Here is a 23,872-nt window from a genome sequence, read left to right as displayed (position 1 = left end):
TACCTTAATCAGCATTGTCCAATAAAACTTTCTGTGGTGAAAATATTTTAAATTTCTGCTGTCCACTATCCACTGAGAGTGGAAATGCTGCTTGTCTGACATACGAATTGAATTTGAAACTTTATCTAATTTTAACAAGTTTAAATTTAAATAGCCACATATGGCTAGTGGCTACCTTATTAGAAAATGCAGAACTATATTAAGAAATATAAAGTGATTTAATGCCTTGCTCCTCACAGTATAGTCCATTGACCAGCAACAGCAACTTCCACATGGGAGCTGGCTAGAAATCTAGAATCTCAGGTCTTACCCCAGAGTTACTGAAATGGCACCTACAGCACCTATAATTTAACAAAATCACAGATAATTCAAACATATATTAAAGTTTGAGACACACCAATCTAATGAACCTCTTACTCTTATCTTACCCCAAAAATAAACTAATCATTAAGTAGGTGTTTCATCAATGAAATGAAATAAGGCATGAGACTGAACTATTTGGTATTTTTCTCTGGTTTAGTAGCACCTCCAAATGATGAAAGCAGACTGAGATGAATTAGAAAGTAATAAGAATTTGGTATATGACAGCATATTGTTAAACTAATAAAGTATTTATCATAAAATGTAGCTTTATGGTTTTATCCTTAATAAGTGTGTGTTTCAAAAGATTTTCAACGTAATATATTCTTGCTTGATATACTTGACATAAACTGTGGAGGCAAGCAAGGTTACAAAGCAAATGACTCAAGGAACTTACCCTGGGCTGCCAAATAAGAAGCTAGCTAGAATCAGGGACATCCCCAAACAAGAAGGAATGCCACCAGACTACACTTCCCTGGAGCCAGGAGACCTTAAGGTCTCCAAACGCTGAGCAGCTGTCATTTGCTAGCACACTCCTGAAGAGGTGGCACCATTTGGACTTTGAGCCCAAAATGTTCATTCTTTCCATTTCACCCTTTTAACAGGGAATGCAGCAAAGAAGGAGAGGTTGGTAAGGAAGATCAGATGAAGCTCAATCTGTATAGCCACAGTTATGCACTACCTCTCTGCAGAGGCGAGGTAATGTGATATCCATACACCTGATATTTCTGTCAGTGAATTCTAGCCTAGACCAAGTGATGCTTGTTAGTATAAACCCAAGCCCATGAATGACAAACACAAATAAGCATACGGTTGTTACTGGCATGATACTTTACACAGAAAGTCAAAATTTTTAACACAATTTTTAATAGCAGACATACGAAAGTAAAATATACCTTTTGTACCAAATTTTAAACTGATCTTCGGTCTTATATCAGTATCAGTTATTTTCAGAGACATCAACTTTTTATAGCTGCAATTGGAAAAAAATAAGTTAAAAAAGTCAGTGAAGATTTTTGATATCAGCATGGCTAAGTCAGTGCACACTTTCTTCTTCTACTCCTGGAAATAATTTAAAAGCAAAGGAGAAAACTGAATGAACAAATAAAAACACCAACAATAACAACCCTACAAGGCCATTTGCATTGGAATTCAGAGGCAAGTAGAATTGTTAGATTTCATACAAAAAGAATCACATGACTAGCTTGTTTGCCAGAAGACTGTATGGTAGCAAAAAAATAGAAGTCTTTGCATTGTAAAAAGTCAGCAAACCTGGAAGTCCTCCCACATCCTCTTCCACCACAGAATCTTCTTACCAATAACTATTCTAAAAAAACTCATTTAATTACTGCATGCATGCTTAGTCGCTCAGTCGTGTCTGACTCTTTGCAACCCTTTGGACTGTAGCCCACCAGGCTGCTCTGTCCATGAGATTTTTCAGGCAGGAATATTGGAATGGGTTGCCATTTCTTCTTCGATTCCCCAACTAGGGATCGAACTTGTATCTCCTGCATCACTGGCAGATTCTCTACCACTGAGCCACTGGGGAAGTCCCCCTTTTAATGACTAGTGATTAAAAGAGACACAGAGAAAGAAACTGGCATAGTGTCAATACAAATAACTAGAAAAAAAATGAAAGAAAAGTAGCAAGATTTATTAAATAGACTAAGTAAATGCTGCCATGAAACAGATGAAAAAACTTGGCACTTGATGTTGAAAAGAACTCTCCCACAGAAAACAACACCAAAAAAAAAAAAAAAAAAAAAAAGGCAACACTAGAATGTACACTTAGCTTAAAGGACAGAGATGTTGGTGGTGGTCGTTACTGATTTTATCTCCAGCACCAGCACAACACTGCCAATCATCTGCTGCACTGAAAACATTTTAAACTCTAACAATATATAGTAACAGCAAAGACACTGAGTAAAAGGAATTCCACATTGCCAGCGAGAGTGTAAACTGGTAAAACCACTGTGGGAAACAGTTCAGCAAAATCTAGTAAAGCTGAAGATATGAATAAATGGCCTAGCAATTATACTCCTAGGAATACACTCTGGAGAATTTTTTGCACACATACACCTTGGAGACATATATAAGAATGGTCATCATAGAACTGTTGTTACAGTCTAAAACTGGAAATAACCCATGTATCTATCAATGGTTGAACAACTAAAGTAGTATAGCTATAAATGTCTCCACGGGATTCTCCAGGCAAGAATACTGGAACAGCTTGCTATTTCCTTCTCCACAGGATCTTCCCAACCCAGCAATCGAACCCAGGCCTCCAGTACTGCAGGCAGATTCTTTACCAACTGAGCTATGAAGGAAGCCCCATAGCTATAAATGAAATAGACCAAAGAAATGAAAAACTGTAATAGGAAAAAAATTTCAATGTCTATTTAAAAGCATAAAAATGAGTGTTCAAATGTATATAAAGTTTAAAACAGAAAAAAATAAACTATACTTATAAGCAACAGTATATTATGGAATTTAGGAAATATGTAGAAGTAAAATATATGATCCACAAAAATGGGAAGAAATCAGACTATATTATTGTAATGCTCATATACTATATATGATACATTATTTAAAAATAGATTTTTAAAGGTTAAAAATGTGTATCATCATAACATTGTAAATCAATTATATTGCAATAAAATAATTTAAAATGTGTATCATAGGTTTCAGAGCAGTCACTTAATATAACAAAAATAAATATAATAAATATAACAAAAAAACTGCTATCAGGAAACAGAAAACAAGGGCAGGTGGGAAAAACTGAAAACAACCAAGAATATGGTAGATTTAAATCCAACACAATCAAGAATTACAGCAAATGTATGTGGAAATGATAATCTAAAGACAGACATTGTCAAGCTGGATATAAAAAAAAAAAAACAAAAACAAGACCTATGTTATCTGTAAGAAACCCTCTTTAAAGGTAAAAATATATATGTGCTGTGTGTTAAGTCACTTCAGTCATGTTCAAATCTTTGCTACCCTATGGACTGTAGCCTGCCAGGCTCCTCTATCCATGGGATTATATAAATTGAAGTAAATAGTTGCAAAAAGCTATGCCACACAAACACTAACTAAAAGCTGGAATAGTTATGCAAATATCAGATAATAAACTTAAAGCAAAATATTATCAGGGATAATCAGGGATATCCTTTTACATAAGGATAAAGGACTCAAATCATCAAGAAAAAGAGAAAGTAACCCTATATATGTGTGTAGTAGTTAATGAAAAGAGTTTAAAAATATACAAATAGGCAATAGAAAAAGACAATATATAGACATCAAACTTCAACATTTCCCTCTTAGAAATTGATAGAAAAAGTAAACAGATAATCAGTAGTGATACAGAAACACTGAAACAAAACTAATAAATCAACTTGGTATATTAATAGAACATGGTACTAAACAAAGGCAGATATAGTTCAAATGAACATGCGACACTTATCAAAATATACAATAGTTAAGTATCATAAAAGAAATCTCCACAATTTTTAAGGCTATAATGCTTGCAAATACATTCTGTGACCACAGAGAATGAGATTGGGATTCATATCTAGAAACATAGTTGAAATATCCCCAAATATTTGGCAATTACACAACACACTTCCATAGTTATACACATACACAATTGGAAGATAATCTGAGTTGAAAAACCTAAAAACAACTTACAGATTAAAATGGATGGGACACAGCACAAGTGGTGATGCTAAAGGAAAGCTGGTTTATAAAGAAAAAAAAAATGCCACAAATGAATCATGAAAGCTTTCATATTAAAAAATTAGAAAAATGTGAGAAAGCTGAACCCAAAGCAAGCAGAAGCAAGGATGTCTAACAAAGGTAAAAACAGAAAACAATGAACTGAAAACAGAAAAATATTAGAGAAAATCAATGAAATGAACTGATTCTTCGAAAGGATCAACAAAATTGATAAACTTCTAGTCATAATGATCAAACAAAAAAAGACACAAATTTCCAACATCAGAAATGAAAAGGGTGACATCATTGTAGAATCTACAGACATTAAAAAGGGATCATATGGGAATATTATAAATAACTTTATGCAAAGATACGTAACTTGAATGAAACTGACAAATTCCTTGAAAAAGACAAACTATCACAGCTCATTCAAGAAAAAATAATCTTAATAGCTATGTATCTCTTACATAGAACAACTATGCAAAAAAGATTTTCATGACCCAGATAACCACAATGGTGTGATCACTCACCTAGAACCAGACATCCTGGAATGTAAAATCAAGTAAGACTTAAGAAGCGTCACTACTAACAAAGCTAGAGGAGATGATGGAATTTCAGTTGAGCTACTTCAAATCCTGAAAGATGATGCTGTGAAACTGTTGCATGCAATATGCCAGCAGATTTAGATAACTCAGCAGTGGCCACAGGACTGGAAAACATCAGTTTTCATTCCAATCCCAAAGAAAAGCAGTGACAAAGAATGCTTAAACTACCACACAATTGCATTCATCTCACATGCATGTAAAGTAATGCTCAAAATTCTTCAAGCCAGGCTTCAACAGTACGTGAACTGTGAACTTCCAGATGTTCCAGCTGGATTTAGAAAACGCAGAGGAACCAGAGATCAAATTACCAACATTGCTGGATCATTGAGTTCCAGAAAAACATCTACTTCTGCTTCATTGACTATACCAAAGCCTTTGACTATGTGGATCACAGTAAACTGTGGAAAATTCTAAAACAGATGGGAATACCAGACCACCTGACCTGCCTCTTGAAAAACCTATATGCAGGTCCTGAAGCCACAGTTAGAACTGGACATGGAACAACAGACTGGTTCCAAATAGGAAAGGAGTACTTCAAGGCTGTATATTGTCATCCTGCTTATTTAACTTATATGCAGAGTACATCATGAGAAACACTGGGCTGGAGGAAGCACAAGCTGGAATCAACATTGCCAAGAGAAATATCAATAACCTCAGATATGCAGATGATACCACCTTTATGGCAGAAAGTGAAGAACTAAAGAGCCTCTTGATGAAAGTGAAAGAGGAGAATGAAAAAGTTGGCTTAAAACTCAACATTCAGAAAACTAAGATCATGGCATCTGGTCCCATCACTTCATGGCAAATAGGTGGAAAGTGACAGATTTCCACTTCTTGGGCTCTAAAATTACTGCAGACGGTGACTCTAGCCATGAAATTAAAAGACACTTGCTCCTTGGAAGAAAAGTTATGACCCACCTAGACAGCATACTAAAAAGCAGAGACATTACTTTGCCAACCAAGATCCATCTAGTCAAAGCTATGGTTTTTCCAGTAGTCATGTATGGATGTGAGAGTTGGAGTATAAAGAAAGCTGAGTGCTGAAGAATTGATGCTTTTGAACTGTGGTGTTGGAAAAGACTCTTGAGAGTCCTTTGGACTGCAAGGAGATCCAACCAGTCCATCCTAAGGGAAATCAGTCCTGAATATTCATTGGAAGGACTGATGCTGAAGCTGAAACTCCAATACTTTAGCCACCTGATGCAAAGAACTGACTCATTTGTAAAGACCCTGATGCTGGTAAAGATTGAAGGCGGGAGGAGAAGGAGACAACAGAGGATGAGATGGTTACTGACTCAATGGACATGATTTTGAGTAAACTCCGGGAGTTGGTAATGGACAGGGAGGCCTGGCATGCTGCAGTCCATGGCATCTCAAAGAGTCAGACACGACTGAGTGACTGAACTAAACTGATCTCTTAAAAAAATTTAATTAATATGTAAAAGAAAATTCCAGTCCAGATGGCTTCTCGAGTAAGCATTCAAAACATTTATAAAATTGTTGTTGTCCAGTCGCCCAGTTGTGCCTGACTCTTTGCGACCCCATGGACTGCAGCAGGCCAGGCCTCCCTGTCCCTCACCATCTCCCAGAGTTTGCCCAAGTTCATACTCATTGCATCGGTGATGCCGTCCAGCCACCTCATCTTCTGCCACTTTCTTCTTCTGCCTTCAATCTTTCCCAGCATCAGGGACTTTTCCAACGAGTCGTCTGTTCACCTCAGACGACCAAAATACTGGAGCTTCAGCATCAGCATCAGTCCTTCCAGTGAATATTCAGGGTTAATCTCCCTTAAGATTGACTGGTGTGATTTCCTTGCCATCCAAGGGACTTTTGGAAGTCTTCTAAAGCACCACAGTTAAAAGGCATCAATCAGTGTTCTGCCTTCTTTACAGTCTTGTTCTCAGAACCATATGTGACCACTGGGAAGACCACACCCTTGACTATACGGACCGTTGTCAGCAGAGTAATGTCTCTGCTTTTCAACACACTGTCTAGGTTTGTCATTACTTTCCTGCCAAGAAGCAACTATCTTCTGATTTCATGGCTGCAGTCACTGTCCACAGTGATTTTGGATCCCAAGAAAAGGAAATCTGTCACTACTTCCACCTTTTTCCCCTTCTATTTGCCATGCAGTAATGGGGTTGGATGCCATGATGTTAGTTTTCTTAATATTTAGTTTTAAGCTGGCTTTTTCACTCTCCTCCTTCATCGTCATCTAGAGGCTCTTTAGTTCCTCTTTGCTTCCTGCCATTAGAGTGGTGTCATCCACATATCTGAGATTGTTGGTGTTTCTCCCACCTATCTTGATTCTGGCCTTTAATTCATCTAGCCTGGCATTTCTCATGATGTGCTCAGCACATAGGTTAAACAAACAGGGTGACAGCAGACAGCCCAGTTGTACTCCTTCTCGACCTTGAACCAATCAGTTGTTCCATACAGGGTTCTAACTGTTGCTTCTTGACCCACATACAGGTTTCTCAGGAGACAGGTAGGATGGTCTGGTATTCCCATCTCTCTAAGAGCTTTCCACAGTTCATCATGATCCACACAGTCAAAGGCTTTACTGTAGTTGAGGAAACAGAGATAGATGTTTTTCTGAAATTCCCTTGCTTTCTCTATAATCCAGTGAATGTTGGCAATTTGATCTCTAGTTCCTCTTCTTTTTCTAAACCCAGCTTGGACATCTGGAAGTTCTTGGTTTGCATAATGCTGAAGCCGACCATGCAAGATTTTAAGCATGATCTTACTATCATGGGAGATGAGTGGAATTGTCCAATGGTTAGCGCAGTCTTTGGTACTATCCTTCTTAGGAATTGGGATAAGGATTGACCTTTCCCAGTCCTGTTGGCCACTGCTGGGTCTTCCAGATTTGCTAACATAATGAATGCAACACCTTGACAATATTGTCCTTTAGGGATTTGAATAGTTCTGGTGGAATTTCACCATATCCACTAGCTTTATAAACAGTGCTTCTTAAGGCCCACTTGAGTTCACACTCTAGAATGTCTGACTCTGGGTGACTAACCACATCATTGTAGTAATCCAGTTCATTAAGATCTTTTTTTATACAGTTCTTCCATGTATTCTTTCCATTTCTTCTTGATCTCTTCAGTATCTGCTAGGTCTCTACCATTTTTATCCTTTATTGTGCCCATCTTACAGAGAAGGCAATGGCACCCCACTCCAGTACTCTTGCCTGGAAAATCCCATGGATGGAGGAGCCTGGTAGGCTGCAGTCCATGTGGTCGCACAGAGTCGGACACGACTGAAGTGACTTAGCAGCAGCCCATCTTTGGGTGGAATGCTACCTTGATATTTCCAATTTTCCTGAAGATATCTCTAGTCTTTCCCCTTTTGTTGTTTTCTTCTATTATTAAACATCGTTCATTGAAGAAGGCCTTCTTTTCTCTTCTAGCTATTCTTTAAAACTCTGCATTTAATTGGATGTACCTTTCCCTCTTTCCCTTGCTTTTTGCTTGTCTTCATTCTTCCACTATTTGTAAAGCCTCCTCAAATAACCACTTTGCCTTGTTTTTTTTCTTTGGGATGGTTTTGTTCACCACCTCCTGTGCAATATTATGGGCCTCTGGCCACAGTTCTTCAGGCACACTGTTATCTAGATCTAGTCCCTTGAAATAGTCCCTTATCTATTCGTTACCTCTACTGTGAATTCATACAGGATTTAAGTCATACCTGGCTGGAGTTGTATTTTTCCTGGTTTTCTTTAGTTTAAGCCTGAATTTTACAATGAGGAGCTGCTGATCTGAGCCACAGTCAGCTCCAGGTCTTGTTTTTGCAGACTGTATACAGCTTCTCCATCTTCGGCTACAAAGAATGTAATCAATTTTACTTTGGTATTAACCATTTGGTGATGTCCATGTGTAAAGTTGTCTCTTCTGTTGTTAAAACAAAGAGTATTTGCTATGACTAGTGCATTCTCTTGGCAGAATTCAGTTAGCCTTTGCCCTGATTCATTTTCTTCTCCAAGGCCAAACTTGCCTGTTACTCCAGGTATATCTTGACTTCCTACTGTCACATTCCAATCCCCGATGATGAACAGAACATCTTTTTTAGGTGCTAGTCCCAGGAGGTCTTCTAGGTCTTCATAGAGCTGATCAACTTCAGCTTCTTTGGCACTGGTGGAAGAGGGATAGACTTGGATTACTGTGATGTTGAATGTTTTGCCTTGGAAACGAACCAAGATCATTCTGTCATTTTTGAGGCTGCACCCAAGTACTGTATTTCAGACTCTTTTTTTTATTATGAGGTCTACTCCATTTCTTCTATGGGATTCTTGCCCACAGTAGTAGGTATAATGGTCATCTGAATTAAATTTGCCCATTCCCATCCATTTCAGTTCGCTGATTCCTAAGATGTTGTTTATTCTTACCATCTCCTGCTTGACCACATCCAATTTTCCTTGATTCATGGACCTAACATTCCAGGTTCCTGTACAATACTTTTCTTTGCAGCACTGGATTTTACTTTCGACAGCAGACACATCAACAACTGAGCGTCATATCCACTTTGGCCCAGCCACTTAATTCATTCTGGGGCTATTGGTGATTCTCTTCCATTCTTCCCCAGTAGCATACAGGACACCTTCAGACCTGGGGGACTCATTTTTTGCTGTCATATCTTTTTGGCCTTTTACACAGTTCAAAGCATTTATATAATAGTATCAAGGCAGCATTCTGACAAAATAAAAGTAGGAAAATTTTCAAATTCATTTTAGGAGGCTAGCATTACACTGATACCAAATCTAGACAAAGACGTTACAAAAACAAACAAACAAACTTTGGATCAATTTCCCTTAGTTGCAAAGGGCAGGAGGAGAAGGGGACAACGGAGGATGAGATGGCTGGATAGCATCACCAACTCGATGGACATGAGTTTGAGTGAACTCTGGGAGTTGGTAATGTTCAGGGACGCCTGGCGTGCTGCAATTCGTGGGGTCGCAGAGTTGGACACGACTGAGCAACTGAACTGAACTGAATATTGATTATCCTGGCCTGACTTCAGCAAGAGTCCAATTAGGTAAGTTTAACAAAGAATTATCCTTGATGATTCTTAGTAATTTTTCATCCACTGACTCCCACTCTTCTCCCTGACTATAAATTCCTACTTGTCCAGTCTCACTCCCTACTACAAAACCCTTAGCAGTAGTCTCTATGCCTCTCATGAAAGTTCTGAATAAAGCCTGCCTTATCATACTAAAACTCATCATGAATAATATTTTTAACAACACCAATGAAATGACATCATCAAGACAGCAACATGAACATTCCAGACTTCAGTTTCCCTCACAAAAAGACTAACGAGTAACTCTCCACAGACAAGACAACTTAATGAAAATCCAAGAACCCAACTGTGAGGCTGATGCATCTCCCTGGACAACAGAGACAAAGCAGAGCCATCTTAAAAGGATTAGAAAAGCAGTCTTTCTTTGACCACATACCCATCTCCCAGGCTGGCACAGCACCGAACCAAGAGGGTTCGGACCTACAGTTTCTCCAGTGAGAAAAAGAAAACTCAAGATAGGCATCTGGCAATCTAGCATTGTGGGAGGCTTACTAGGAGGCTTACATTTGGGTCTTGCCTCATAGGGATCACTGAAGCAAATCTATTGAGCTCAACCATTGGGTATCTGATAATCAGAGAAGAGGGGTAGAAATTACAGCAAGCAGTGCTTGTATCTTGGCAGACTACATTCCTTCTTGCAGTATCTCCTGAAAAAGGCAAAAACAAAGAATGTAACAAATAAATAAAGCTCAAGGGATTTATAGGACAATGATAAGAGAAACAATATACCCATATAGTAATCCCAGAAGGAGATGAGAAAGAAAAAGGGACAGAAGAGTATTTGAAAAAAATAATGTCCCTTTCCTAAACTTAAGGTGCAAAATGGACATCCAGATACACAGGGCTCAAAGAACCACAAATGAGTTGAACCTTAAAAAGACTGCACTGAGATGCATTATAGCTTATTTGACAAAAGTAAAAGACAGAGACCTTTGAAAGCAGAGAGGAAAGCAACATTGCCTTGACATCAGTCTTGGCAATGATTTTCTAATATGACATCAAAAGCACATATAAAAAAGCAAAAATAACTAAGTGGGACTACATCACACTAAAAAGCTTCTGCACACTGAATGAAATAGTCAACAAAATGAAAAGGCAACCTACAGACTGTAGAGTCTGCCCGCAATGCAGAAGACCAAGGTTCAATCCCTGGGTTGGAAAGACCCCCTGGAGAAAGAAATGGCAACCCACTCCAGTATTCTTGCCTAGAGAATCCCACGGACAGAGGAGCCTGGCAGGCTACAGTCCATGGGGGTGCAAAGAGTCATTCACGAGTGAGTAATGAACACTTCTTCATTTTATGTGTCCAAAGGAAATACAATTTCTGTCTCAGAGACATCTACGTCCCCAAGTTCACTGAAGCATTATTTACAGCAGCCAAAACATGTAAAACAACCTAAGTGTCTGTTAATGGATGAGTGGATAAAGAAAATTTGGCATATATATATACTATGGAATATTACTCAGCCATAAAAAGAAGGGAATACTGCCATTTGTGATAAATGGGTAAACTTGGAGGGCATTATGCTAAGTGAAATAAGTCCAACAGTGAAAGACAAATACTGTACAATTTCACTTACATGTGGGAGCTGAAAAATCCTGAACTCAAAAACCACCCCTGGTGATTGCCAGGGGTGGGAGTGAAGAGGAAAAGTTAAAATTTTACATAACCTCCTGCTCCTTCTGCTTCTGTAATCCAGGTTGCTCCTTGCAAAGTCTAGATCATGTAGGTTTCAGAAAGTAGGGACTCACAATACTAGGAACTGGAGCTTATCTGACTGACCTTTGTCCTGCTCTTTGCAATCGTCCTAGCCCCTGCAAACCCGCAAACCCACTTAATCATGCCTGTCTGGGTATAAAAAACTCTGCAACCTCTTTGTTCAGGGCTCAGAACTTGGAGTGTTAACTTCTCTGGGCCCCCTAGTATAATAAACTTGAGTTCTCCAACTCTCCGAGTGTGGTACTTGGTTTCTTGAGTACTTGTTACTGCAACATTTCTGGAGGCCCCAGTCAGATCCCAACCACAGTGGCCCCTTGGGCCACTGGACTGGTGGCTCGGCTGGGCTGGAGCCAAGGAACCCGGAGATGAATGAGGAGGTATGCTACCTGACTGTATTCCAGGTTCTCTTTCAGACAGGTGTTCCGAATCTCTGGACAGCCGAGCCCTGACTGGACTCATTGAAGGGACAGACCAACTCACCAGGAAAGGCCACAGGATAAGGTAAGGCTCTGGGGTCAGTCCCCAGGCCGGGTAGAAGAGACTAATCACCTCCTTAGGCTCCCAGGAAGGGAGCACTGGATAGGGAGAACTGGGGACTTGGGAGGAAGGGAGGATTTGTAACTGATAACCTTCTTGGGGCTCCCAGGAAGGGAGCAACAGTTAAGGAAACCTGGGGACTCAGGAGAAAGGAGGCACTGTGATAGCCTCTGAATGATTGTGAGTGCATGATTGCTGACTGAATGTAGTGAGAGAAACTTTTTTTGGAAACTGCAAAGCCAATTCCTTTTGCATATACAGTTAAAAATAACTAGCTTGTTAAAAGGCCTTCCAAGGAAAAAGCTTGAAGTTAACCCTTTCCATGTCCTTGAAATACACAGCCCACGTTGCCTGAGATCTCAGTCTTGGGCAAATTAGAACTTCACACAAAGAAAAAACAAGGAGTCAAAGAGATATTTTAAATCTCAAACAAAAAACTATAAGATCTCTGTCTGTCTGTCTGGATTTATGTATGTCTCAGTGTATGACCTTTCTTTTTTTTCTGATAATATTGTTGAAGTTGTAAATGCATTCTAATTTAATTGACCTAAAGAAAAGTAAGTGCTTATAAATCAAACAATTCTAAGTACAAGAAAAATTAACCTAAATATATTTCAGATTCACATAAACTGGGAAATATTCAATATTAAATATCTAGTATTAATGTTTGTTTGCTAATCTAATAAGGAAGTAAGATGCATGTTTTTAATAAAGAAGATATAAAAAATAAAACTTTATTTTATAAAGGGAAAACAAAGTAGGTCTGACTTACAGGCGGCTATTACAGAAAGTGATTAAAAGGTTTGTGGAAAATGGACCCTAAAATGTTTTGTGCACCTAAATGAGTTTAAAGTCAGCTGGTACAAAACTTGAACTTGGCCCTTCTCTCTGTTAACAGGACATACTTTCTTCAGATGTTGAACTACTTTCAATAATAGATTTGTTTCTTTACCTCTTAATTGATCTGTTCTAAATTTACCTTTAAAATCTTTTGTTAACTTTGGCTAGTGAATATTATTTCACAGTGACTTATATGATCCTAAACACTTTTGATATTTATTGATAAGACTTCCTAAATAATTTGACTTCTAGCTAACTTTGGGATGCTTCAGAGGGCCCCTGAGACATCCCAAAGAGCTATTAAGCTACCTGGGTTCAGTGGACATGTTAAATTACATGGGAAGTACTGTTGAAGTGACATGAAAGCTGCTCAGTTGTATCTGACTCTTTGCGATCCCATGGACTATACAGCCCATGGAATTCTCCAGGCCAGAATACTGGACTGGATAGCCTTTCCCTTCTCCAGGGGATCTTCCCGATCCAGGGATCAAACCCAGATCTCCCGCATTGCAGCCAGATTCTTTACCAGCTGAGGTTGATATTACTAACATAGGTATCCTAAAATTGTGTAAAATTCATATAGATCTGATATGTCCTGATAAAATATGGTCAATTATAATTCTAGTTATCATATTAAAATGTTATGACCAGGTTTGTCAATTGCTATAGAATCGGATTTTAAACATGCTTTCTATGGTTTTATCCTCATGCCTTTAAAAAAATACTGCTAGTTCTTCAAGATTTATAGAAAAGAGTTTCTAAGATTAAACAAATAAACAAATTTTGTTATTAACAGTAAGCTGGTACCAGACTGGAATTTGGTCTTCTCTCTCTTTAGAGAACAAAGTTCTTGAAATGCAGCTTTCAATAACAGATTATGAATTTCTTTGCCTAAAAATTTAAGTGAGTTACATTTGTTTTTAAAATCTTTTTGTTACTTTGATAAAGTTAGGGTTAGGGTTAGGGTTAGGGTTATCCTGATGTCTTTAAAACATGGCAATAGTCTGCTCCTAAATCAGGAAATCAAAAATAGATAAACAACAACTGAAAATCAAAGAGCCAGGGCTAGGGGAAATCCAAGATGACTGCTTGGCTTTTCCCAGCTCCCTGACAGACTTCATTTTTGTTTGATGGGTTAAAGCCTTACCTGGCTACAGTGTTAATGCCCTCACAGTGAGTTCTCCAAAAAAAAAAAAAGAGAAGAAAAATGTTTCACTGAATATTAAGTCTAGTTTTGTTAATTAAGGTCTGTGCTTCTAAGACTCACTTCTGAGATGGTTCCTTGTTATGTTATACTGCCAAAAGTTTTAATTAAGTTATTAAAAAGGACACTTTAAGATTGTTTCTAAAGCTTATCTCAGTAACCAGTCTTTGCATAAAGGTCAGATGTTCCATAATATACAACCAGGAGATGGAAACTTGGCTATAATCATTTAACTGAGTCAAATGACTTGGGGTACAACAGGCTATACCCAGTGAAAATTCTTGACTTAAATTCTTGCTTGTGACCTTACTAATAACTGCTAACTATATTATTTTCTATGTAGCTTGCTTTAGAAGATTATCTCTTACATTACCAAATGTGTGACTAAGCCTGTGATAAAATGCTGATATGCAGTTTCATATGAGATCAATAATTGTAATAATGTAACTCTAGATATGGGTAGAAGCAACAAGAGGAAATATTTTCCTGGACCAAGAGGCTAGTAAGACAGGTATGGTCCAGAGACTTTTGCTACTTACAAGGCCTTGTCTAGTGACAACACATTGAGTGGCCTGTCAATGGAATCTTTGTTAGATGTGGGAATGAGCCTTCCCAGCACAGTGGGACAGAATGGCCATGAAATGCCCAAAAAATATGGCCAAATATGTGGCTATGAAGGGGCCCTGCTGACTGGAAGGTGGCCCTTGCCAGCTGCCTCTACAAAGATTAAATCACGACCACTATAAAATGCTGACCTTCAACACACCCTTGAAAGGAGTTTAGGATGGAGACAAAAAATAAGGCATTCTATGCTCTGGGAAAAACCAGAAAACAGGTCTTCAGATAAGTCAGATGTTTTTAGGTAAAGATTTTTATGAGTCCAAATTCTTACATCTTCTCATGCCTGCTGCTGCTGCTGAGTCACTTCAGTCGTGTCCAACTCTGTGAGACCTCATAGACAGCAGCCCAAAAGGCTCCCCCGTCCTGGGGATTCTCCAGGCAAGAACACTGGAGTGGGTTGCCATTTCCTTCTCCAATGCATGAAAGTGAAAAGTGAAGGTGAAGTCGCTCAGTTGTGTCCGACCCTCAGTGACCCCATGGACTACAGCCTTCCAGGCTCCTCTATCCATAGGATTTTCCAGGCAAGAGTACTGGAGTGGGGTGCCACTGCCTTCTCATGCCTAGAGAAGCACTAATGTCACAAACCAATGTCTGGACCTGGTTCTCCTGGCTAGCCCCACAACAGCTTTCCTACGTATATTAATCTTTGGGCTATATAACTTTAACTTTCTTGTTAAGTTTGTTTCTCCAAGTAGTAATACAACAAGAATCTCCATCCGCACAGCCAACATCCAGACAATGCTAGAACAAGCTGCCTTATCATTCTGTGGGCTCTCCTCTTCCTCCATAAATGCACCCTGAGGTCCTCGGGCTATTCTCCCTTTGAGATCTTATATAGGAGACCACCGCCAGTAATAGAAAAGCTCAAGGGAGACCACGAACAACTAGCTGACCTAAGGATGTCCTGACACCTCCAGGCCCTGGAAAAGTCTTCAGCCATATTGCCCAAGAAACCTTAAAAAGGACACCCATTCCTTTGGGCAACTGGGTTTATCCCTATCAGTCAGGAGATGAGATATGGGTTAAAGATTAAAAGAAAGAACCACTTCAGCCAGTTTGAACAGGCCCTCACATGGTCATCCTGGCAACCTTTACTGCTGTTAAAGTTACAGATGTCATCCCTTAGAGTCACCACACCAGAGTTAAGAAATCTGCGGCTTCCTTGATGAGGACACCTGGAAAGCAGTTTGGGACCCAAAAAAACCTCCTCAAGGTCTGGTTCCAAAGGCAACGGCCCTCACCCATGAAGGATGCTAAGCCCTGCTCTAGTCACTCCAGAAGCTGACTAGTCAATGCACAGCAGAAGCTTGACGACTCTTCAGCCTTGCTCCAGCCACACTCTGGCAGCTGGGTGGTCAACACATGGCAGAAGTTTGAGGATCCTGCCTTCGAAATATCAATGGATTTTCATTATTAACTCTGGCCTCTATCCCTAATTGGTATTATTGCTGTGCTTTTCATTACAGGACCAACTAGCCTTCCTGGCTGAGGTGGTTTTACAGAATAGGAAAGGGCTAGACCTATGACACCACCCTTATGGCAGAAAGTGAAGAGGAACTAAAAAGCCTCTTGATGAAAGTGAAAGAGGAAAGTGAAAAAGTTGGCTTAAAGCTCAACGTTCAGAAAACTAAGATCATGGCATCTGGTCCCATCACTTCATGGGAAATAGATAGGAAAACAGTGGAAACAGTGTCAGACTTTGTTTTTCTGAGCTCCAAAATCACTGCAGATGGTGATTCCAGGCATGAAATTAAAAGATGCTTACTCCTTGGAAGGAAAGTTATGACCAACCTAGACAGCAGATTGAAAAGCAGAGACATTACTTTGCCAACAAAGGTCAGTCTCGTCAAGGCTATGGTTTTTCCAGTGGTCATGTATAGATGTGAGAGTTGGACTGTGAAGAAGTCTGAGCACCGAAGAATTGATGCTTTTGAACTGTGGTGTTGCAGAAGACTCTTGAGAGTCCCTTGGACTACAAGGAGATCCAACCAGTCCATTCTGAAGGAGATCAGCCCAGGGATTTCTTTGGAAGGACTGATGCCAAAGCTGAAACTCCAATACTTGGGCCACCTCATGTGAAGAGCTGACTCACTGGAAAAGACTCTGATGCTGGGAGGGATTGGAGGCAGGAGGAGAAGGGGATGACAGAGGATGAGATGGCTGGATGGCATCACCAACTCGATGGATGTGAATTTGGGTGAACTCCGGGAGTTGGTGATGGACAAGGGAGGCCTGGCATGCTGCGATTCATGGGGTTGCAAAGAGTCGGACACGACTGAGGGACTGAACTGAACTGAAATGAGACCTACTGACAGCTGAAAAGAGAGGACTGTCTCTTCTTAATTGAAGAATGCTGTAAACCAATCAGAAATAGTCAAGGACAAGGCCCAACCACTAACGGAATAAATCATAAAAACAGAGAAACTAGCTAATTTCTGGGGTAATTAGAACAATATCTGGAGCTGGGCACCATGGCTTCTCCTTTTAACAGGTCCTCTCTTCATGTTCTTTGCAGTGCTCTTGTGTGGTCCTTGTATTCTCAATGTAATTGTCAGTTCATAACCTTTTGAATTAAATCTATAAAGTTACAAATGGTAATAGCTCAATATAGCCCCTAAACGATGGGGAGCTCTGAATGTCCTACCAAAACATGAGATGATGCTTGCTACAATGAGTGATAGAAGCATCAAGAGGGCGTAATGAAGAGGAAAAATTAAAATTTTACATAACTTCCTGCTCCTTCTGCATCTGTCTTGCAAAGTCTAGATCATGTAGGTCTCAGAATGTAGGGACTCACAATACTAGGAACTGGAGCTTATCTCACTCACCCTTGTTCTGCTCTTTGCAATCGCCCTAGCCCCTGCAAACCCGCAAACCCGTTTAATCATGCCTGTCTGCGTATAAAAAACTCTGTAACCCCTTTGTTTGAGGCTCAGAGTTTGGAGTGTTAACTCCTCTGGGGCCCCCAGCATAATAAACCTGAGTCCTCCAACTCTCTGAGTGTGGTGCTTAGTTTCTCAAGTACTGGTTTCTACAACAGAATAGGTAAATGGGTCAAAAGGTACAAAACAGGGGTCCAAAATACATCATGTGACTATGATTAACAATGCTACAATGTATACTTGGAAGTTGTTAAGACAGTAGATCTTAGGGACTTTCCAGGCAGTCCAGTGATTAAGACTTCATGTTTCCAATGCAGGAGGTACAGGTTTGATCCTGAGTTGAGGAACTAATATTCTACATGCTACAAGGTGCAGCCAAAAACATAAAAGATCTTAAAAATTCCCATTATACCAAAACTCTACATGAGGTGATGGATATATTAACTAACCTTACTATATATAGTGAAGTGAAGTAGCTCAGTTGTGTCCGACTCTTTGCAACCTGTGGACTGTAGCCCACCAAGCTCCTCCGTCCATTGGATTCTCCAGGCAAGAATACTGGAGTGGGTTGCCATTTCCTTCTCCAGGGGATCTTTCTGACCCAGGGATCGAACCCAGGTCTCCAACATTGCAGGCAGACGCTTTTAACCTCTGCACCACCAGGGAAGCCCCACATTTTATTTCATGTTGCTGCTTGTCTTTTAATTTCTAGCTTTAGTGAGCTATAACTGGTATGTTGTATTCACATATGTAGTATTCACATATTATACATATATAAAAGCATCACACTGTATAACTTAAACCTACACAATATTACATACCAGTTATAGCTCAATAAAGCTAGAAATTAAAAGACAAGCAGCAACATAAAATAAAGATCATGACCAATTAACTATGTGCTCCTGGAAAGTACGTATGATTCAACATTTGAAAATAAACTGATGTAATTCAACATATTAACAATAAAGAAGACAAAAACCATATGATTATCTCAATACATGCTAAAAAGCATTAGTTCATTATTCATTCATTATAAAAATTTTCAGAGAAGTAGCACGAGAAATGAATGTCTTCAACCTAAACAGGAGCATCTGTAAAAATTCTACAGCTAACAGCATACTAAATGGTGAAACACTGAAGCCTTCTTCCTAAGATCTGGAAAAGGCAAAGATGTCTGTCTGGTCTCACAAGTTTATTCAACACTGTACTAGAGAACTTAGCTCACGCAACATGCAAAGAAAAATAAACAAAGAGCAAACAAATTGCAAAAAATAAATAAAATTGTCGCTATGCACAGATGGTATAATCATTTATAGAAAACCTCAAAGAATCTACAAATAATATTAGAATTAGTAAGTAGCAAGTCACAGAATACAAGTTCAATAGACACAAACAAATTCTATATAATACAAATAACTAGAAATTGAAGTTTTATAATTATCATTTACAATAGCATAAAAAGTCAAATATACATGGATAGTCTAACAAAAAATTTATAAGCCTGTACATAGAAGACTACAAAATATTTCTGAGTTACATCAAAGAAGAATCAATTAAATGAAATTAATTATACACCATCTTCATGGATGGGCATTCTCAATATTGCTAAGATATAAATCATCCCCAAACTGACCTACAAATTCAATGCAATCAAAACCTCAGCAAGAAGTCTACAGAAATTTATAAGGTGTTTCTGAGATTTATCATGTAAGAGCAAAGGATCTAAAATAGAAAACTAGTTTTGAAAATTTAGGTAAATGCAAATTAAAACCACAATAAGATACCATTACATTTCTTTTAACATGGCTGAAGTAGATCTAAATGTAAGACCAGAAACTATAAAACTCCTAGAGGAGAACATAGGCAAAACACTCTCCGACATAAATCACAGCAGGATCCTCTATGATCCACCTCCCAGAATTCTGGAAATAAAAGCAAAAATAAACAAATGGGATCTAATTAAAATTAAAAGCTTCTGCACAACAAAGGAAAATATAAGCAAGGTGAAAAGACAGCCTTCTGAATGGGAGAAAATAATAGCAAATGAAACAACTGACAAACAACTAATCTCAAAAATATACAAGCAACTTATGCAGCTCAATTCCAGAAAAATAAACGACCCAATCAAAAAATGGGCCAAAGAACTAAATAGACATTTCTCCAAAGAAGACATACGGATGGCTAACAAACACATGAAAAGATGCTCAACATCACTCATTATTAGAGAAATGCAAATCAAAACCACAATGAGGTACCACTTCACACCAGTCAGAATGGCTGCGATCCAAAAATCTGCAAGCAATAAATGCTGGAGAGGGTGTGGAGAAAGGGAACCCTCCTACACTGTTGGTGGGAATGCAAACTAGTGCAACCACTATGGAAAACAGTGTGGAGATTCCTTAAAAAATTGCAAATAGAACTTCCATATGACCCAGCAATCCCACTGCTGGGCATACACACCGAGGAAACCAGAATTGAAAGAGACACATGTACCCCAATGTTCATCGCAGCACTGTTTATAATAGCCAGGACATGGAAACAACCTAGATGTCCATCAGCAGATGAATGGATAAGAAAGCTGTGGTACCTATACACAATGGAGTATTACTCAGCCGTTAAAAAGAATACATTTGAATCAGTTCTGTTGAGATGGATGAAACTGGAGCCGATTATACAGAGTGAAGTAAGCCAGAAAGAAAAACATCAATACAGTATACTAACACATATATATGGATTTTAGAAAGATGGCAATGATGACCCTGTATGCAAGACAGCAAAAAAGACACAGATGTGTATAGCAGACTTTGGGACTCAGAGGGAGAGGGAGAGGGTGGGATGATTTGGGAGAATGGCATTGAAACATGTATACTATCATGTAAGAATCGAATCACCAGTCTATGTCTGATGCAGGATACAGCATGCTTGGGGCTGGTGCATGGGGATGACCCAGAGGGATGTTGTGGGGAGGGAGGTGGGAGGGGGGTTCATGTTGGGATCACATGTACACCCGTGGTGGATTCAAGTCAATGTATATCGAAACCAATACAGTAATGTAAAGTAAAATAAAGTAAAAATAAAAACAAAAAAAAGTGAATTTTACTGTATATGAACCATAGCTTAAAAAAGCCTAACCTATAAAAAGAATTCAGTGTTTAGAAATGCATTTATATTAATAAAGGAAGTGAAGAGATAATTACTGTGAAAGTCAGGTCAACAGTTACCTAGCAAGAGGAGAACTGAGTGCTTCTGAGTGCTGACAAAACTATTTGGTTCTTTGGGTAAAGCCACAAGGCTGTATGCTTCATAATTCTTTTTTAAACTCTTTATTTATATTTTGTGGGCTTTTCTTTGAGCATGTTGTAATAACAATAAAGCATTTTAAAGTTAAAAAACAACTAAATATTTCTGTCATTCATTCATAAAACCTTATAAGGTAGCTCTTCCACTTTTGATAATAAGGTTCAATTATTCCAGGGTTTTCCCACAGAAAATAACTATAAAACTTACACAAATTACAAAAAGCAACTCCTTGAAGGCACCAAAGAGTGGAAGAAACAAACCAACCAAACAAACCGAATGTAGAGGGTATATATATACGCTCAGAGAGAAGAGAAGAGAACTACATGAAATTAAGTTTACCACTTTTAGAGCTTTTAGTCTGAGGCTAAGAATAACGTTCAGCTCAGTTCAGTTACTCAGTCATGTCTGACTCTGCAACCCCATGGACTGCAGCACGCGAGGCCTCCCTGTCCATCACCAACTCCCAGAGTTTACTCAAACTCATGTCCATTGAGTTGGTGATGCCATCCAACCATCTCATCCTCTGTCATCCCCTTCTCCTCCCGCCTTCAATCTTTTCCAGCATCAGGGTCTTTTCAAATGAATATTCAGGACTGATTTCCTTTAGGATGGACTGGCTGGATCTCCTTACAGTCCAAGGGACTCTCAAGAGTCTTCTCCAACACCACAATTCAAAAGCATCAATTCTTTGGTGCCAGTATAACAGAGCAGAAAACAAAGGTCTCCCCGGTTAAAGGAACTAGAAAATTGAAGCCATGGAGCCATGGCTATTGAGTGTGGGGGAATTCCAGAAAGGAAATAGAGAAGAGATCCCCCAATTTTTTTGGCCACGTCTCTAACTAACAGCTGAACCATACATGTGGAACACTCATAGCAGCTCAGCTAAAGACAAAAGATCTGAATTGAAACTGGAACCACTAGCCAAGAAAAACAGCCTTGCAGTTCAGTTCCAAATAAGTTAATTGCCTATCAAAACAAAAGTAACACACTCATCGCAGAATCTCGACATCTGTCACGTAACTACTAGGTACTAGCTATATGCCAGGCATTATGCTACATACTGGGAATATACCAGTAAGCAAGTTAAAGTTCTTGCCCTAGTGGAGACTATAGTCAAATGGAAAAGAAAGCCAAGAAAGTATAACAGGACTTAGCAAATGTTTTAATAGGAGAAAAAAAGGGAATATGTGATTGAAACACCTAATGCAAAGTAAATAGGACTTTCTAGACGTTTTAACCAGCCAAATCCAAAGGAGTGGAGTATTCTGGGCAAATTCTAGAGGTAAAGCAGATGGCACACTTAATAACTAAAATAAGTTGAGTATAGTTGCTGCATATATAGTAAGAAAAGAATGACAAGAGACGACACCAGTGAGTACAGCAGGGTCCAAAGTGTCTTAAAGAACCAAGCTAAGAAGTCTGAACTTAACCAGGAACAACTAGTCTGTTAAAGAATTTCAAACAGAGAAATGAAGTATTTCCAATTTTCTTTTAAAAAAGCTATTTTAATGACTGAACAGACAGTTCTATAGACTGTTAAACAGTCAGACTGAAGAAAGGTAAAACTGGAGCCAGAAAGACAAGTTTAGAAGCTATTTCAGAATTCCAAATGAAAAATAACTTTATTTAGCTTAATAGAAGCACAAGGGCAGAAGTAAGGAGGCATGTACAATATATTTAAGAAGCTGAATTAATTGGACCTAAAAAACGTTACACAGCAGTGTTGGGAAGAAATATTGTGAATCTAACTGTGGGCATACTGAACTATAGATCTTTTTGAAAAATAAAAATGGAAATATTTAGCATTCAGGTAGATAGACCTAGAGTTTTGAGAGTGAGATCTGAAGCAGAGATAAAGATTTGCATTTCATTAGCTCATAGAGAAAACTGATGCCTTAGGTATTCATGTCTAAGCCTGGTAGATTAAAAAATGGTAGACATTTTAAATAGAAGAAAAGAGAATCAATGAATTAGGATAAGTTTTATATTGAAATTCCTAATTTCAACAGAAACAATTTATAGCTCAATGAATTCCTGCTTATATATGATATATAACCAGTATATACAGATACAATACAGCTAAGAAACAGAATGATTCTAATTCTCAGATGAGCCTAGAGGCCTGGATGAGTTTTGAAAGCTAGGAGAAAGTTTTTTATAACAACCTAATTTAAATAACTTTAAGAAAAATATGTTTGGTTTTCATGAATGGATTCTTTTCATACTTAAGGTAAAAGCATCCACATAATTTTCCTTTCTTCTTTAGAATTTAAGTGTCTACAAAAAGGTGGGGAAGGGTAAACAAATTAAATTAAATACAGTTTTTCACACAACTGATATTGTCTTTCAATTTAATGAAGCACCAAAAAGTAACAGAAAACACAGAAAGAAGCAACTGAAAAATACATATATGCTAAAAAAAAAAGTAGAATATTTGATTTCAAACTTACCTTGCTCCTAAATTTTCAATGGTTATATATTCATCCTTTCTCACAACTTCAAACTGCAAGTGATGGAAAAAAAAAAAAAGCCCTGAAGTAGTTCAATTTTCAAAATTTTTTAGTGTTACTTCTTAGCCTTAATGTTTGAAAGAAGACAGTGAGAATGAAACTATAGTGAATATACAAAAATAAAACAGAAGAAACAAGTTACAAACAATCTTAATCAAATAGCAGAGCTGATCTCAAAACCCAGTTCTACTTTATATCACCATAGGATTTAAATGCCAAATCTAAAAGAGAAGATCATACCTAAACATAATATATATATACATTTTTAAAATTTTGGTTTACTTACTGATAAACTGAAAAATCAAGAAAATATTTTATTAAAATGAAATGGCAAAACCAAGACTAAAAAGGGTTTGGAAACACTGAAATTATTTTTAACCATATGTGGAACAGAATTAGATTATCATCCTCTGTGCATGATAGACTTTCCTCACTGGTATAGTCATGGCCTGATTTGTCAGTTTCTGTGTGTGTGTGTGTGTTTTATTTTTTAATTT

General features: G+C 38.3%; 1 protein-coding gene across 50 annotated transcripts in view; it reads right to left on the bottom strand.

Annotated features, from left to right (window-relative positions):
• Positions 1–23,872, bottom strand: part of DZIP3 (DAZ interacting zinc finger protein 3) — a 119,465-nt gene that overhangs the window by 49,601 nt on the left and 45,992 nt on the right. For all 50 annotated transcript variants that reach the window (XM_012189864.5, XM_012189804.4, XM_060417359.1 and 47 more), the window contains 2 exons: positions 23,316–23,368; positions 1,257–1,333 (listed from right to left, as the gene is read on the bottom strand). In XM_012189864.5, the coding sequence (XP_012045254.2) occupies positions 1,257–1,333; positions 23,316–23,368 (130 nt within the window). The remainder of the gene's footprint in view (positions 1–1,256; positions 1,334–23,315; positions 23,369–23,872) is intronic.

The sequence above is a fragment of the Ovis aries genome, chromosome 1, assembly GCF_016772045.2.
Source record: "Ovis aries strain OAR_USU_Benz2616 breed Rambouillet chromosome 1, ARS-UI_Ramb_v3.0, whole genome shotgun sequence".
NCBI classification, from domain to species: Eukaryota; Metazoa; Chordata; class Mammalia; order Artiodactyla; family Bovidae; genus Ovis; species Ovis aries.
Note: the sequence above shows the minus strand (reverse complement) of the source record. Positions and strands in the feature narration are given on the sequence as shown.